The sequence below is a fragment of the Pholcus phalangioides genome, unplaced genomic scaffold, assembly GCF_987345545.1.
Source record: "Pholcus phalangioides strain wild (caught in Gottingen) unplaced genomic scaffold, Ppha-v1.0 ptg000017l_1, whole genome shotgun sequence".
Taxonomy (NCBI): domain Eukaryota; kingdom Metazoa; phylum Arthropoda; class Arachnida; order Araneae; family Pholcidae; genus Pholcus; species Pholcus phalangioides.
Genome location: NW_028301610.1, coordinates 1,369,845 through 1,387,441, shown reverse-complemented (window position 1 = coordinate 1,387,441; position 17,597 = coordinate 1,369,845). Strand labels below are relative to the sequence as shown.

Genomic DNA, 17,597 nt, shown 5'->3' with positions numbered 1-17,597 from the left:
CACAAAACTTTTGGGAACCTCTTAATAAATGAAGCGATGTCTTTTCCATATACTTCTGGCTTCTGTCCATACGAATCGGAAAAACTCCACTATCTTCTTATCTGGTAAATTAACGGCCATCCAGTGTGACCCAGGCTTGGTGTGATCATCGCTGTTGACCACGAAGGAAGCCGGGTAATTAATGTTCTTGGGTATCTTATCGGAGGGAAACACGCCAATGAAATACGGTGATTCTTTCTTTAACACTTTCTCTATCTGGGAGGAATACATATTCAACTGCTGAAATCAAACAATATGTTGCGTGTCTGGTTGATCTCTATCACGTTATCAAACTCCAAGTATACAATGATGGAGATTGGGTTAGGCAATGGTGCTTTAAACTTGGTTTCCAGTCGTAGATTTCCATGTTTTATTAGACTGAAATGACCGCCGTGGCATAAATCGGCTGATAAGTCGTATACGAAGAGCGAATAGCCATTCGGATATTCCTCTCTAGAAATATCAATACCTTCGTCTTTGCAGGCCTTTTCTGTTCCGAGAAACAAACTGTGATAAGCTCGTACGTATTGATTCTGGTCAAACTGTGGTTCCAGGGGCTTGAAGGGTACTGGCTCGCCATCTATATACACTGCTATGTAATTCAAGTCATAGTGCTTGAATTCGAAAGGTGATTTATTGTATGAGCCAGAAAACGCGTCGTTGTCTACTAAACCAACGACAACTCTTTTTGGCAACTGGCCCACTACTATACTATCCTGAATCCAGGACATATTTCCTTGATGAAGTGAGTAGACTTTACATACGATGCGATCTATAGGATACTTTGCTGATGTGTGAGACAATGCTTTGGCATGACCAACGAGCACACCAGGCGAGACTTTCACTTTCCTTATCTGTATAGATACGTGATCTAACATGACTTTGTAATCGGCCTTTGAGGTTGAAGATACAAGGCAGAATTCAGGCTTGCTTCTAATAAGTTTTATCTTTAGGGAAACGAGGTTCAATAATAATCGTCCTTGGCAAAAAATATCTCCATGGATAGATCCAATCATGTCAACCGTCTTACTTTCTTTTATAAATTCAGTCCTCTCGGCTAGTCCTTCATTTCCGTCCTTAGCTTCAGGATCAACGATGTTCATTTTTCCGGCAGTATCCTTATAATAAAGTTCAGTAGTAAGATGACTTGTCTTGCTATCAATACTGTGATTCAAAAGTGTCTCGATTATTGAACGATAAGCGTAAGTATTGTTTGATGACGACACTAGGCGATCATTAAGCGAAACATCAACCTGTGAAAACATAGAGTGTAAAAATAGGTTTACAGGCCTTGTCTTCTTTGTCTTCTTTGGTCAAAGGTTTCCCATCTCCTTTCACCACTTTGGCCTTGACGTATAACAGGGTTTGTGTAAGATCCAAGTATTCTTCTCCACTGCCAGAAATGTAAAATTCTATGGGACCTCCATCTGATACATTTGCTATAGGGTGAAAAGTCAACCATTTGCCACCTTCTATTACTGTTTGCGTGCCAGGTAAAAAAAAAAGTTCATAGTTGGACTTCACGAGTTCGGGGGAATCTTTGAGTCGGTAAGTCATCACGATTCGAATATGTCACGTGTACTCCGTTTGGGTCTCTTTGCAAAAATGACGCGTTGAGCCTTTCGACGTTTCCTTTTAAGGCCTTCACCAAACATTGCTTTTGTCTTGTTTGCTGCTTTTTCGGCGAGAATTTTTCCAGCTTCCTTAAGACGACGCTTGGCAGCAACTTTTACTTTATCTCCTTTGATTACGTCGCCCACAATGTCCGCTCCAGATCTTAGTACTTATTTGCCAACAGTTTTGGCTCCTTGCTTCAAAAATGGCAAGGCGACTCGGAATAAACTCCCGAATATGTTGCTTAATCCATTTCCTCGCTGAAGCGTAACTCCAGAATAGTATGGTAAGCCTCTTCCAGCTTGCTCCAAATAATATTGTTCGAACGATTTTGTACAGCAGTGATAGGGAACCTTCATCTTTACAGTTTCGTATCTCACTTCAAAATGATCTTGAACTTGTACATTTAACAGTTTTATAGTATTTGTCTAATGCGAAAATGTAATACTGCTATGGCTTTACCTCTATTGAATGGTATGCGTTTACCAGAACTTGATCTTATCTCCATTTCGATGGTTTGAAATACTCGCCGGGAAAGAGGAAAGTAGTGTGGTCGGTCATAGTATGCACTGACTATTTCGTTGTCTCTTCCTTTAACTCTAACTACGCGTAGGAGAGGTGCTTGAACGTCTCCCACCACTTGTGGCTCTATTATATCGATATAAATGTACAATACAGGATAAAATACATTTGTGTCTGCTACGAAAGGACTCTCTGTGGTTTCTTTAAGAAGGGTAGGCTCAAAACCTAATAGTTCAGCAATACCAGTGTTCAACAGTAATCTTGCCCCCATCGTTCAGGATAATTTTTACTTTCTTAGAGCTGTCGTTGTAGTGGAATGTAATTCTGTTCTTGAAGGATTCGATTTCAATACCTTTTATTAGATCGGACACTGTTTCATAATTCCCAGCTGGAATATGTCGTCCTTGAAGTTCGCCATCACCCAAGTCAAATCCTATAAGATTGGAACCTTCCGTCACGTTGTACCAGCAATGAGGGTAAATTATTTCAGATAACCCACATTCCCAATCTTCAGACAAATGAATCGGTTTTGGCAATTGGGTAATGTAGTGAGATATCGTGTTACCTGGGTAGTACGCAGCTGAACTATCGCTGGGTAGTGTTAGGAAGAAAGACATTTTTCTAATGAGTAACAATTTAGTGGTTACTGTCTTTTTATATCCTTTTCAACTCTCGGACCCATGCGTTGAATTTATTTGGGTAACCTTTGAATTTCACAAAGTATTCGATTTTGCCTTTAAGTTTCCGCTTTTTCAAGATCTTCTCAACCTGGTAATATTCACTAGGTTTCACTTTTTGCAGCTCGTGCTCGTAGAAAGTTCCTTTAATAGGTTCTCCATCAGCATCACCTATCTTGTAAACAGGGGGATCTCTGCCTATTCGCTGTTTTACGGTAAATATTTCGCGAGTCCAGTTATGTTCATAACCCTTTTCAAAAATCATCTTTGATCGACTTATGCGAACAGTGTCACCGACTGCAAACTTGAATTTTATATTTTTCTCTCCTAGGATGTCTTTGTATAATTCTTGCCATACCTGAGACTGATTTTCCTCTGTCACCATGATAGGTTTCATTTTGATACTGCGATGCCACGTGTTATTATAACTCTTGATCAACTGATCCAAAACATCGATGTATCTATGAGTATTTTTGAACGTGAAATACTTGAACATTTTCTGTTTCAACGTTCTGTTGAACCTTTCTACCACTGAAGCTTTCTTCTCGCTTTCGCTCGTGAAAAAATTTACGTTTTTGGATTTAAGATATCTTTGTACTACCCTGTTTTGAAATTCCGTTCCTTTGTCAGTTTGCAAGTTCTGACAAATTCTGTCTTTGAATATTTTTTTAAATGCTTTAGTTACCTCTTCTCCAGTTTTATCTTTCAAAGGGATAGCCCAAGCGTATTTAGATAGAATGTCAATGCAAGTAAGAATATACTTATAGCCACTATTTTGTTTACTCAATGATTGCATATCAGCTAAATCTGCTTGAAACTGTTCGTTCATGCCACCTACGATAACACAATTCCTGCGAAAATTCTTTCGCGCTGGCTTATGTAATGTATAAGCCTCATTACCGTCTAACCATTTTTTCACTTGTTTCAGAGAAAAATTATAACCTCTTTCTTTCAAGTTCCGATGCAGAGCATTTATTCCTCCAAAACTTCCTGGTTCTGTTGGATCTGTATATTTTTCCATTTCACAGTTTCTACCCAAAGTTTTTCAAACTCTTCAACTTTACGTTTGAATCTAATGGCGTCTTCAACCCAGAATCCGCGCCTGCAATAATTACCAACTTCAACAACGGTTACTGGACCGAATGAAACAGACTTAACGCCATCCATAAGTATAATGAAACTTCTGTTGAGTTACAGTCAAATAAATAGTAAAACACTCAAAAAATAAAATACCAACTCAAAAATTTAATTCAATGAATTTAATTCACGTACTTGTAACAAATACAAATTAATCAACCAGGCGACGTTTAGCATCGTTAACGAACTCAGTAAACTTAATGGAATTTAAAAACTCACAGCTCACTTCATAGTGCTGCCTAGACAGATACACATCAATAAATTCATATATATCAAAACATTGCACGGCGTTCAAAAATGTCTCAAAAGAATTGTGGTCGTTTGTTTTCTCAATATAGTTTAACGATTTTAAGTCACCTTTTTTAACAACGTACTCACGGAATGCAGCATGGAGGTCGTCTCGCATGACTTTTTGTTCATCCACTGTTGGCTTCCTCGAGCTGTTGAACCCCACGTAGTCGCCGTAAGACGAGACCAAATCCAATAGATCCAGACGAAAACACTCTATGCTCAGGTTGATGTTATCTTTAAGTTCAACCAACTTATACCATTGGTCTGGGCTCAATTTAATGTAATTTTTGCTCGGCACACCATTGTGTAATCGCTCTTTCACGATAGTGACATTCTTTTCTGTAGGGCCGATCTTTGCGTAAACGTCCTTATGCACAATCACTTTAGATGAAGCTGTAGCATAGTCCAGTTCATAGTTGATCTTGTATGATGACGCCATAACACAGTTGAAAATAGTTTGGTCCACGGCAATGCCGACTTTGGTTGGATACCATCTGTTGTTTAACCAGTTGAACTCCCTTACGTGGACCAGGATATATCCATTGAAGACGCAAACTCTCGCCAAGACAGAGTCACCCAGCTGGTAGGAATGATCAGGTAGAGCCATTTGTCTTAGCAGATCTTCTGACATTTTGTCCTGTAGGAAAGAATCGTGTTTGGGGCATCGCAAATCAGGGCATATTATATAAAAATTAGGCTTTGTTTTCAGCATTGGAAATAAAATAGAGTTAAATCATTTGCGAAGAAAAATATGAATAGAAAATAAACTTACCTCAGATCTCAATCTCTTTGTGGGTGGACTCGAATCGGCCATGTCATACGTCTTTAACCAACGGCGTTCAGACTGGAAAGTGACGAAAAGCGAAGACCACGAGCAAGACTTTAATGAAACGGGATTGCACTTAGTAGATCCAAGGACCATACAACTTCGCGATTGGACGAATGTTGTCACGTGGTCACACGGAGCCAATAGAATCAACTTTTGGCGTGTTGCCAATGCGCAAATACTAACTTTGCACAATCTAATAATACCCACGAGTCAAGACAAGTCATGCCCCGAGAACCAATAGGATTTAGCGAGAACACAACCAGTGACGTGGTAACAGGTAAATATTTTTCAACGACCGCGGGAATCACGTTCCGACATGTTTGACGGCAGCGCAACCTAGGTCACGTGATTGTTCAGACATGTTACTGCATGTTCAGTATCCAATGATAACAGCGTCACGTGACCAACCAGCATGTCGGGTAACAGAGAAATATCGTAGTCAAGTGATTACAACCCAATGCAAAATTAACGTGGGACATTATTTTTATTAACGACAACAATTTCTTGTATAGGGCCAAAAATATTGCATAAATAGATACTATAGCTAATTAAGGAACGTACTGGTATGTGTCGGGTGGTCCAATGGTCAACGTTGTGGATTGGCATCATGAGGTACCAGGTTCGAACCCAGGTCTAGACCACCTAACACTTTTACATTTGAAAAAAAAAACAAATGATTAAAATCAATTAAAATAGTGCTGCCATCTAGTGACGACATCGACAATCATCCTGGGGAAATTCAGCCACCCCCGAGTCCATCCAACAATGGTCACGTGATGGCAAGAATCTTCAATAACGTGGTCACGTGACAACAAGTGTTCTGTAGTGTGATGTCTTGAATGAGTAGCGCCCTCTGGGTCACGTGATCGTAAGTTGAGTAATTAAAAAATATTTTGTAAAAAAAAAAATCGGAGAAAACTACTGCTAGCCTTTTTTTTATATTGATAATTAACTCGAGTTTCCATAGCGACGTCATAGCCGAGAGGGAGGATCTCCGCTCCGAGATCCCAAGGTCCCGGGTTCAAAACCAGGGGGGTCCAGTGGTTGTCAAATTTTTTGTCAGCCAATTGCCCTTTGCACCATATTTTCTTCTCGTGCTGCGATGCTTTGTTTAATATTTTTTTCAGATATTTTTCACATAAATGCTTTCATGAAATGAATATTTTTGGGAACTAAAAGGTCTAATGAGTATCAGTGCTTTTTTGATTTCATTGCGGTAGATAGGCTAAAAGTGAGGACAACCAATAAGGACAAAGAAGCAGCATAAAATAAAGCATTTTATTGTGTTTCACAAATTTTCCACATGACCTTGTGGAGGACTAATCAGGCTGGGATCTCAGCCGAAGAAACGGTGTGACGAATGAAACGAACATTAATGCTCTGGTGCACGGCAAAGTCCTTTTTACTTTTTTCTTGCCTAGCTCCGGGGATTTCCGTGCTATAGGTGCCATTCCAACGCTATTTAGTGTTTTTCAGTATGGAGATCGCATTCCAATTCAAAAAACTTGGTGTTGCCATTTGATATTTTCGAAATTTTCTCACTGTAACCGTAACTGTTTGAGTGACACTGTTGTTTTCCATATCATTCTTGAGCGCATACCTCAAAATACCTTATGCCAAAATTTCATTCAGTTTCTGTGAATGGTATGATAGTTAGGGGCCCATATGTCGGGATAGTTTTTTTATAATCACCCTGTATATATACACACATATTGTGTGTATATATATATACATATATACACACACACACAACAGAAAAACAAAGACATCTGAAAATGATCCATTTATTGCAATACAAAATATCATTAAGGGGCGGGATTACACTATAAAAGTTTCATAAAAGTTCATTTACAAAACTTTAGAAATTCAACCAATAAGGTTATCGGTGTAATATAGACCTTACATAATATTTCAAAGTTCATTTTGTATACCTGCATATTCAACCAATGGTCACATTTGGTCGAATGTAACCGATAACATTATTGGTTGAATTTCTAAAGTTTTGTAAATGAACTTTTATGAAACTTTTATAGTGTAATCCCGCCCCTTAATGATATTTTGTATTGCAATAAATGGATCATTTTCAGATGTCTAGTATCTTTGTTTTTCTGTAATTTAATCGAAATAGTATATGTTGCGGTTGAAGACGCACATGGTTGCCTGAGCACTCGTGTTAATTTTTGACATTAGACCAAGCACCCCCCCCCCCCCCAGAATCGATTAAGAAATAAAAATTTCCTAAGTGAAGATTAAGTTTAAGTACCCACACACATGTTTGAAACACTTTTGACGCACTAAAGAAGTGACCAGTCACATCGCCACACTTCAAACACTGGTCATTTCAGTCTAGATTACTCTATCGCAAATCTAATAGTTTCCAAAACTTTTTGTTCCATCGCGCCCCTTCTTAAATTTTTTTTCTCCTAGTCAATCTATACCTTCTGACGGGGTGATGGAATGATCCAGAGGGGCACAGGCTAAAATGAGATTCCTCTGAATTTCCATATTTCCCAATATATTAGTGATTTAAAACTCGTCTCGCCTATTGCTTGCGAGCACCCAAGAGTGCTATTGAACAGCCCAATTGGAAAATAACTTTCAAGTATATGATTTTCATCACTCTTCCAAGAAGTTGCGTATTATGCGTTCATCACATTCAAGAATGTGTTCATTATACTGGACATAGTCTAAGCATGGTTGTTGTTATTTATATACGATGCCATTAAAAGTGGGTAGATTCCCTCCCCGAAATGTGACGAACAGACTGGTTAAGAGCATTGTTTTATCGCTGTAGTTTCCCCACATAAAAAATTTCTAGCTATGTGAGAACGTTTCAGATATTAAACATACATGAATGAACCTGAACAACATCGGTGAATGTATAATTGGCAGGGGGGGGGGGGGATCCGCCTCATGGTACACAATGGGGTCTCCTCCCCCCCCCCTCCGGTTAAAAATGCTCTGCCTACGAATTTATATGCTTACTGTAGAAATCTTGAAGCCCCTTCCCTGGGCCATGCTTGAGTGAACTCGTGTTGAGATGGCACTGATTCATCCCGTTATCATACGTGGACCTGAAGTTCTGGGAGGTGGCGGGGCAACACCTTCTAGAGCAAGAAGCCTTCGCCCTCAATGTTTCGATGCTGTGACGTCATCACACTCCGGCCCAAAACTCCGGCCCGTTTTTCCCCCGTCGATAGCTTTTCTTAACTGATCTCCATATTGACAACAGTAATTACGCAAGCGCGCGCAGTTATTTAGTGATAAATTTCTATTTCAAACATTTATTTTATTAACTTATTGGCAAGATATCAAACAATATTGTTGCACAAGTCCTTTAAAAAGAATAGTTGAAGAAAACAACAGCTAATCCGGCCCCCAGCGAGCTTCGTGGAAAGAAGTATGGGGCCTATCTGTACAGCTGCGTATAAAATCACACAGGTTAGTTCATTTTTTACTATTACATGAAATGCATTGATGAATATTCTGTAATATTATTATTGCAAACATAGTTAATTTCATAATCCCAATTTTCATAAACTCAGTGCTATACATAGGGATAGGGCTTTATTAAGTTAATTGATAATATTGGCACTGTGCTATTTGAATCTATTTTTTAATGTTATCCTTCAACGTAAGAAGTTTTTAAGGAATAAACAGTTGGAGGGAATTTATAATAATTACAGGAAATATATTTCATGGGCCGCCGCCTCCTCACATCCAGGAGCCGGGCTTCTATAAAAATTTTAGTGGATCCCACTCTAATATTTCTCATCGGAGCCTTTGATGGAACTTCAAATATTTACGCGAAAGGAAATATTTTATTTCATGCCCCCCTCCTCCTGAAACTGGGTCCCTTGGTAAGATCTGTGGAGATCTTGGTAAGACCTGCTAAGGTCAAAGTAATGAAAATTCTAAATTTTTTTAATGTTATAATTTCAAATAAAGACATTCACAAATTTTGAAAAAATTCAAACGCCTAATGATGCTTTTATTTCATATCAATAGGTGTGTATGACTTGGACAGTATCATGGGATCAGACCTGAATCATGTGAATTTGCTGATCGACCAAAAAGAGTGAGGACTGAATATAGATAGACCCACCAGACCAGAATCAAAGTTTTTCCCCCATGTCCAGATCCATAAGGGCTGACTGTGGGACTACAGACGGACCAGATAAGCCTATGAAGAAGGGGAGATATGTGTTTGTGTTTTGTGCAAGTGTATGGATGTGTAGGAAAGAGAAAAGTTGACAATTTCGGGATAAATGGTCCTGGTCGGTCATTGCTAATAAAAATTTTAGCCTTGGAAAAAAAAAATTCCACCACAACACTTCAGCCTTTTCCTAAGGAGAGAAACAATTCAAGAAAAATAATGGTACACAGTGGTCATTTACATGCGAGTTCAAAGCAAGCTCTGTATAACTCATTTTCTAGGTATTGATATCATTTTTTGCAAAAACCTTAATTTACAGTAAATCCAAGCAGGCACCACCATCACCAGTCAAATCACAAAGTTTGTAAAGATGTTATACAATAGTCACTCAAATATCAGTCAAACCAACCCTATTCGCCAGGGTGATTTTTTTTTTATTGAAATTTTTTTTTTTAATTTTTGATATAAATATGACTAATGCACACATCTATATTGGGCTTACAATGTAATGTAGAATTAAAATAATTTCAAAGGTAAGTGTAAAATATATTTCTCAAGTTTTATATCAAGAAATATTCAAGTAATGATGTAGAGTTTTTAAAATTTCATGAATTTTCTCTTAAAATTAAATGAGTGTTGAAATATTTATAGAATAACTAATAAGACAAAGTGTTTCATTATAAATGTTTGAATTTATGTAATGAAGCCCCTCTGAAACACTATTCCAACCATATCACCTGTTATAATGCCAAAATTCTTTGGGATGGGTGGTAGCATTATATCTGGGCAAGACTATTAGATTAAAAAAATGTCAATTTATTTTTCCATATAAATTAACAAATTTCTCAACACACAAAACAACTTAAAATATTCAAGTGATTATTATATTGTTGATACCAACGTGGGAGTAGTGTATAATCATAGAATATTAACTAGAATTTTCCCCATGTCTATATAAGTTTAGTCATATACATAGTTTACCTGTCTTCAACATATATGGCTCGTCGCTTCATAATGTCAATTCTCAAAGTTGATCCACGTTTGGATGTTATTGGCTTTATTGTTGTAGCCATCGCAACTGATAACTAATTGCATTAATAACAAAATAGTGGATTTGTCTATTAGTCCCCATATAAATTTCCATGTTCATCCTCGCCCTTCAATACACAGGGCCAGACCATTTTTTCCCTGATAGTGCATCTGATTAAAAGTATCTGAAAAGCTGGCTGTATTAAACAATTGTGTTTTTTCCCAAATGGAATTTCGCCCCTCCTATAAATTTCGTGAGGTTCATGTTTTGCCCTTCTTGAACATAGATCACGTGTTGCTTCATAATATAATTCTTAAAATTAATCTACGTTTGTCAGTGATTGGTACAGAAGGTGCATTTTCGAAATAGACTTGCAATGCGTTATGATAAACAACTTTGGGTTCTTTAGAAATTACAAAATGCTGTGTTGATGAATTGGGTTTTCCATGTTTTAACTGGAAAATATATGCAAATACGTATTCAAAAGCCAGGTTTGGAAAATATAGACAGGTACTAACAATATTTCTTTCAGGTAAAGGCCCGTTTACACGAGGCAAGTGCTTTAGTTGGTAACTTAATTTTAACTTACCGATTCTTCTTGAAAGTGTCCACACGATGAGTGGTAAGTAGACGCTCATTGGATAATTTTTACGGAGGTGAGCGCAGTTAGCGTATGCGCGCTTCAGTCTACTCAAATCCACGGAGGGAAAGAGAGAGAGACGCACAACGCGCGAGAGAATAATAGTAATAATTTTTTATTTATCTGGCATTCAGAGAAGTGCTTTTTTTAAAGCTCATAGCTTTCGTAACTATGGATGAAGATGATCAGGTAGAACTTACGAATACTGTGATCACAGCCACATTATTTGATATTTTTTTTAAAGAATATAAATTTATTCACTTTCACTTTCCCAAGAGGGGAAAAAAGAATTACACTTATATATATAAACTTATGTAAGTCATCGATAAGAAATATAAGATTTCTCTATTTCTCCTCCAAGTTCTAAATATCGATTATATGATATTTTAATCGAAGTTAAAGCGGAGATAAATTATATGAATTATGTAAGCCAAAAATATGGGAGAAGATTCTTGGCATTCGTAGGAAATTCTAAGGGTTAAAAATTAAATAATAAAAATTCATTAAACATAAAAATTATTTCCAAATTTTCGAAATTATTATTTTTTAATTTAATCTATAGAGATGATATCTTTATGTTAAATATTTGATCATGTATTTCTACAACAGATGGACCAGAGAAACAGTTCAACCAACAGTTCTGGACCAGAGAAATATTCGAAACCCCCCTCCAGTTTTTAATATATAAATCCTCCCCACCTGATATATATTTTTGAATCTTCAATTTTTGTCAACTCCTGACATCACGTCGACAGAATATTCCATAGCTTTTTTCCAACATCGAATAATTTTTTGCTTGTTTGTTAAGGTAATTTTCATTTCTATAGTTCAACAAGCATTCATGGCGAAGATATTTTTCAACAAACTTGAAGATTGTGTCCTCTGGCCACCTCACCATCCAATATTTCCGCGGAATTCTAGCGAAACTTCAGGAGACGACGGAGTATGAACAGGTTCACGCTTGAGATCAAAATAAACCCCTCCGTGAGAGAGCAAAAACACCCCTCCAAGAGCGGCAGGTCACGCCCACTGGCGCATGCGCATAGGTCTACTTAACCGGAAAAAATAGAACCGTTCGTATTCACTTACCAACTAAATCACTTGTGCACTTGCCAACTAAAGCCGTGTAAACGGCCGTTATCGTCTGCATACATTGTATCGTACTTGGCAACTTAAAATTAAGTTGCCAATTAAAGCACTTGCCTCGTGTAAACGGGCCTTAAGTTTTAGTATGTGGGAGGGGGTAATTTTCTGTGGAGTTTTTTCTAACGTATTTCTAAAGAACCTTAGAAAAAAATGCACTTTTAAAGGAAAATAATAGTCAATAAATTTTATGCAGAAAGGAAAGTGGTGACATTTTCAAAAAAGCACTATTTTTGATTTTTACTACTTGAATCTAGAGACATGAGGTGAGAATATTCTCGAAGAATGAGAATATTATCCTAGATGTAAAAATTGGAGAATAATCGAGAATATTCATTTTTCTTTTAAATTAAATTTTTTTTTTACTAACTTTGTTTATATTGTGAAATATAAATCAGTTTTCTTTGCCCGAAACATTTACAACAAAACAATTTTTGGTATAATCACCCCCAATGACAACTTTTAGTTCCAGAATATTCTCAGATCATGATGAGAGGTTTTAAAAGTTTGGTTATATAAAGTTTTCAGAAACCTTTAGATTAATTTTTAAAACCTTAAAAAATTATTTTAAAATTAGAAAAATTTTCAGAAATAAGTTTACAACAAAAGAAATTAAATCAAAGTTGATTGATAAAGGAAGCTATTCTTATACAACCACTTTCATTCTAAGAAGATACAGAACTGTTGTTTTCTTCAATGCACATACACTTAAATTCTGTATCACTCAGTTCTTTTAAAAGTTGTGCAATTCAGCCCTGTTGGTTTAATTTTCTTGCTTTCAAAAATTAATATTTGTGGTCTACAAACTTCAACATTCCCATCTTGACGGGAAGGTAGACGGGGACAAAAAATATTCTCTCAAAAGACTACTATTATAAATTACTAGAGAATATTATCAAAAATAATTATTATTATCAAGATTATTTATTATAATACATGTTATTACGCATATTCTTGATACTCTCTGGAAAGATTTTGGTAACTGAAGAATATTCTCTGGAAGCATTATTAATAACTTCAGAATAATTATTTTCTATATGAATATTCCCCAGTAATTTAGGAAAGTATGAAAGTAGTCCTTCCAGAGAATGTTCTCAAGGATATTATATGTAACTATATATTATAAATAACAAGAGAATATTCTCATCAAGAACTTATAAGTCTCAAGTTATTTATTATATTTATTTCATGAAAAGTTCCTTTTACATATTTATTTATTTTATAAATGACTCTGAAATATATTGTATGTGTGATGAAAAATAAAGAATATTATGTTGAATTGGTCTCAATTTTCTTTTGGTATTCAATGGATATTTTTTTCGTTAAAATCAACAGAAATGAAGTTCTGAAAAATTAATGCTCCTGGGGAAGTTTTGAGGTCAAAAGGTAATTTTTTCAAATATTAAGTTTTTATTAAAACTCTGGCCCTAATTGATACTTCGAAATAATGAATTATAAGTATAAACTTGTCTATTCGAGTGCTCAAGTCTTTAATAATTCGGCCTCTTATATAACATTGAGAAAAAATATAGCAACGTGGGTCAAATGTAACACATCGGCGTTAGCGTGTGGTGCTGGAAAACGATCTTACAGGGAAGATGGGTTTCGTAGGACGGACCTCGATGACTTCACGAATCTCGGGGTCAGGCCTTCTGCTTTAGAAGATATTGGGTGAGCGGAGGCACGATGAGATGACAGTACATACATAATGGCCGGTGATTGTGCATGATCACCGGATTTATCACATTTCGGTATAACGCAAAAAAATGTGTAGGTCATCCCACACCTTGCAACTGTCGTCTTTGGCGCCCCCCCCCCCACAGTAAGTTTGTACTGTGAAAAAACATGGTTAAAGAATTGTCCTGATCTGAAGCCTTGTCATACCCATCCTTGTGGGTAGATATGGGTCACCCGCATAGGCAGAGATAGACTTGACCGAGGGGCATGATGATGCCAATTCATATTGTATATGCCTATGGCTGAGATCTCAGAGTTCGACTTGTACAATGGAAAGGGCCCTGTTCAAATCAAACAGTAAATGGCGCCCCCCTCGACTTGGGGAGAGGGGGAGAAAATCCTAGATTTTTTTTGAGGAAATTTTTATTTTTTAATTATAATCTGCACTAATAAATTCATGTTATTATGTTATGCCTTTATTGTTATGGGAATCTTTTTCTCAGCCACCTCGTTGGGCATTTTGCTTGTTGTGACGTTGTATTTGTATATGTCTTTAACTCATTATAAGCAGCGAATTGTGCTTTAGTCATCACAGGAATCTTGTAAACATTTAACTTTTAGTTCAGTGCACACGAGCTCCAAGGAAAGATTGAGAGATTCGTTGCCTTTGTAGTCTAGTAGGTCTAGTGTTCACCCGAAAAGTGAAAGGACGTGGGTTCGATTCTCCGCAAAGGCAGTTGAATTTTCTCTTTCCGAAATTTCATCTTCGCAACAGCCAGTTGTTAGGCTAAGAATATCGTGAAAGCGACGAATGAGGAGAAGCGACACGAGAATATAGCTGCGAGCAAACAACATAGTACACATAGTGGGGCGTTTGATATAGCATAGAGTATGAAATAGAAACTCGCAATCAGCTTGGTTTTTAAATAGTGATATTCAGACAACATTATTATTTCTAAATTTTTGTCTGAGCAATGATTTTTATAATTATGAAATTTTTAAGCATTCTTTATAAATTAAAGAAGGCTTAACAATAATAATAATAATGTGTGAATATCACTATTTTTAAATATAAACTACGGAAATATTCCTCATATTTTGGTCGCTACACATCTTTTCCCGTGGCACTTGAGTGCGATCACTTCTCGAAAGATCAATAATATTTTCTACTAAATTTAGGAGGAAAAAATTGAGAAGAATATCAGCTCCCCACCGTTTCAATTTGTATTATTAGCATAGGCGCGAGGGTAGAAGTTTAAAAAACCCCACCCCGAATAGCTTTATTTGTATAAATATTTGTTGGTTACATTTTTTTTACACGAGAAACGTTATTGACACACGAAAATCCAGCATAAAAAACTTCGGTATGCTTCCAGTACGGAAATATTGACGGTACACAGAAAATAAACAAACAAATAAAACTTGCCAATTTTTAAACAGAAACATGCATGATTTTCAATTCAGACTACTCAAATACATTTTTCTACACACGGTGCATGATAAATTAGCTTAAAACTCAAAATGTAAATATTATAAACTTAAAATATAAATCATTTTCGGTTTGGTTCAGCACGTGCACACGAAAAACGTTTGACGGGAAATATATGAAAATTATATTCGGTACTTGCTGTTTTCATTTGATCGTCCACACTTTTTTGAAGTACGTCGATAACTTAACATCAAAGATTCTGGTGACATTTTTGACTTCACTACCGCTTTTTAACAGCGAAAACAAGCCCTTCGACGGCCATCTTGAAGCTACACGCAAGCGAGCAGAGCGGCGAAAACTAAATATCTTCAATGCGCTGCTATTATCGCTTGTGGCGGAATTCCCGCTCTGCTGCGGTGCCAATACCTTCTAAAGCAGAAGGTATGGCCCCGAGATTCGTGACGGCATCGAGATCCGTCCTACGAAACCCATCTTCCCTGTAAGATCGTTTTCCAGCACCACACGCTAACGCCGATGTGTTACATTTGACCCACGTTGCTATATTTTTTCTCAATGTTATATAAGAGGCCGAATTATTAAAGACTTGAGCACTCGAATAGACAAGTTTATACTTATAATTCATTATTTCGAAGTATCAATTAGGGCCAGAGTTTTAATAAAAACTTAATATTTGAAAAAATTACCTTTTGACCTCAAAACTTCCCCAGGAGCATTAATTTTTCAGAACTTCATTTCTGTTGATTTTAACGAAAAAAATATCCATTGAATACCAAAAGAAAATTGAGACCAATTCAACATAATATTCTTTATTTTTCATCACACATACAATATATTTCAGAGTCATTTATAAAATAAATAAATATGTAAAAGGAACTTTTCATGAAATAAATATAATAAATAACTTGAGACTTATAAGTTCTTGATGAGAATATTCTCTTGTTATTTATAATATATAGTTACATATAATATCCTTGAGAACATTCTCTGGAAGGACTACTTTCATACTTTCCTAAATTACTGGGGAATATTCATATAGAAAATAATTATTCTGAAGTTATTAATAATGCTTCCAGAGAATATTCTTCAGTTACCAAAATCTTTCCAGAGAGTATCAAGAATATGCGTAATAACATGTATTATAATAAATAATCTTGATAAATAACTTGAGAATAATAATTATTTTTGATAATATTCTCTAGTAATTTATAATAGTAGTCCTTTGAGAGAATATTTTCTGTCCCCGTCTCTCTTCCCGTCAAGATGGGAATGTTGAAGTAGTAGTAGATTCAAGTAGTAAAAATAAAAAACAGTGGTTTTTTTTTAATGTCACCACTTTCCTTTTTCTATAAAATTTATTGACTATAATTTTCCTTTAAAAGTGCATTTTTATTTGAAGGTTCTTTAGAAATACGTTAGAAAAAACTCCACACAATTACCCCTCCTACATACTAAAACTTACCTCAAAGAAATATTCTTAGTACCCGTCTATATTTCCCAAACCTGGCTTTTGAATAAGTATTTGTATATATTTTCCAGTTAAAACATGGAAAACCCAATTCATCAACACAGCATTTTGTAATTTCTAAAGAACCCAAAGTTGTTTATCATAACGCATTGCAAGTCTATTTCGAAAATGCACCTTCTGTACCAATCACTGACAAACGTAGATTATGACATGAATGTCGCTCTCCACTTGTTAATACAAGATATACGGAAGACTGGATGTTGTGAAGATATTTATTATTTTAGATGTTAATTTTTCAAGGAAGGAAAAAACTCATCTCTGCCTCTACCGGGAGTCGAACCCGGGTCCCTCGATTGCCGGACGAGTGCTCTGACCACTAAGCTACAGAGGAGATAGAGATTTTCCTTCGCTAGAGCGTATATATGCCGAACGGAACCGTGCAATGGACGGTGAAACCGATCAGCTAATAGCTCATGGATAGTCCATGAGCTATTAGCTGATCGGTTTCACCGTCCATTGCACGGTTCCGTTCGGCATATATACGCTCTAGCGAAGGAAAATCTCTATCTCCTCTGTAGCTTAGTGGTCAGAGCACTCGTCCGGCAATCGAGGGACCCGGGTTCGACTCCCGGTAGAGGCAGAGATGAGTTTTTTCCTTCCTTGAAAAATTAACATCTAAAATAATAAATATCTTCACAACATCCAGTCTTCCGTATATCTTGTATAAACGTAGATTAATTTTAAGAATTATATTATGAAGCAACACGTGATCTATGTTCAAGAAGGGCAAAACATGAACCTCACGAAATTTATAGGAGGGGCGAAATTCCATTTGGGAAAAAACACAATTGTTTAATACAGCCAGCTTTTCAGATACTTTTAATCAGATGCACTATCAGGGAAAAAATGGTCTGGCCCTGTGTATTG

The 17,597-nt window shown here is 36.4% G+C and overlaps 1 protein-coding gene across 1 annotated transcript; it reads right to left on the bottom strand.

Annotated features, from left to right (window-relative positions):
* Positions 1 to 272: 272 nt before the first annotated feature.
* On the bottom strand, positions 273 to 2,792 carry LOC149072100 (uncharacterized protein F54H12.2-like). Its single transcript, XM_089246714.1, has 2 exons — positions 2,466 to 2,792; positions 273 to 1,292 (listed from the first exon to the last, which is right to left on the bottom strand). Exons 1-2 carry the CDS (start codon positions 2,790 to 2,792, stop codon positions 273 to 275), a joined length of 1,347 nt encoding a protein of 448 aa, XP_089102840.1.
* Between the last annotated feature and the right edge of the window lie 14,805 nt (positions 2,793 to 17,597).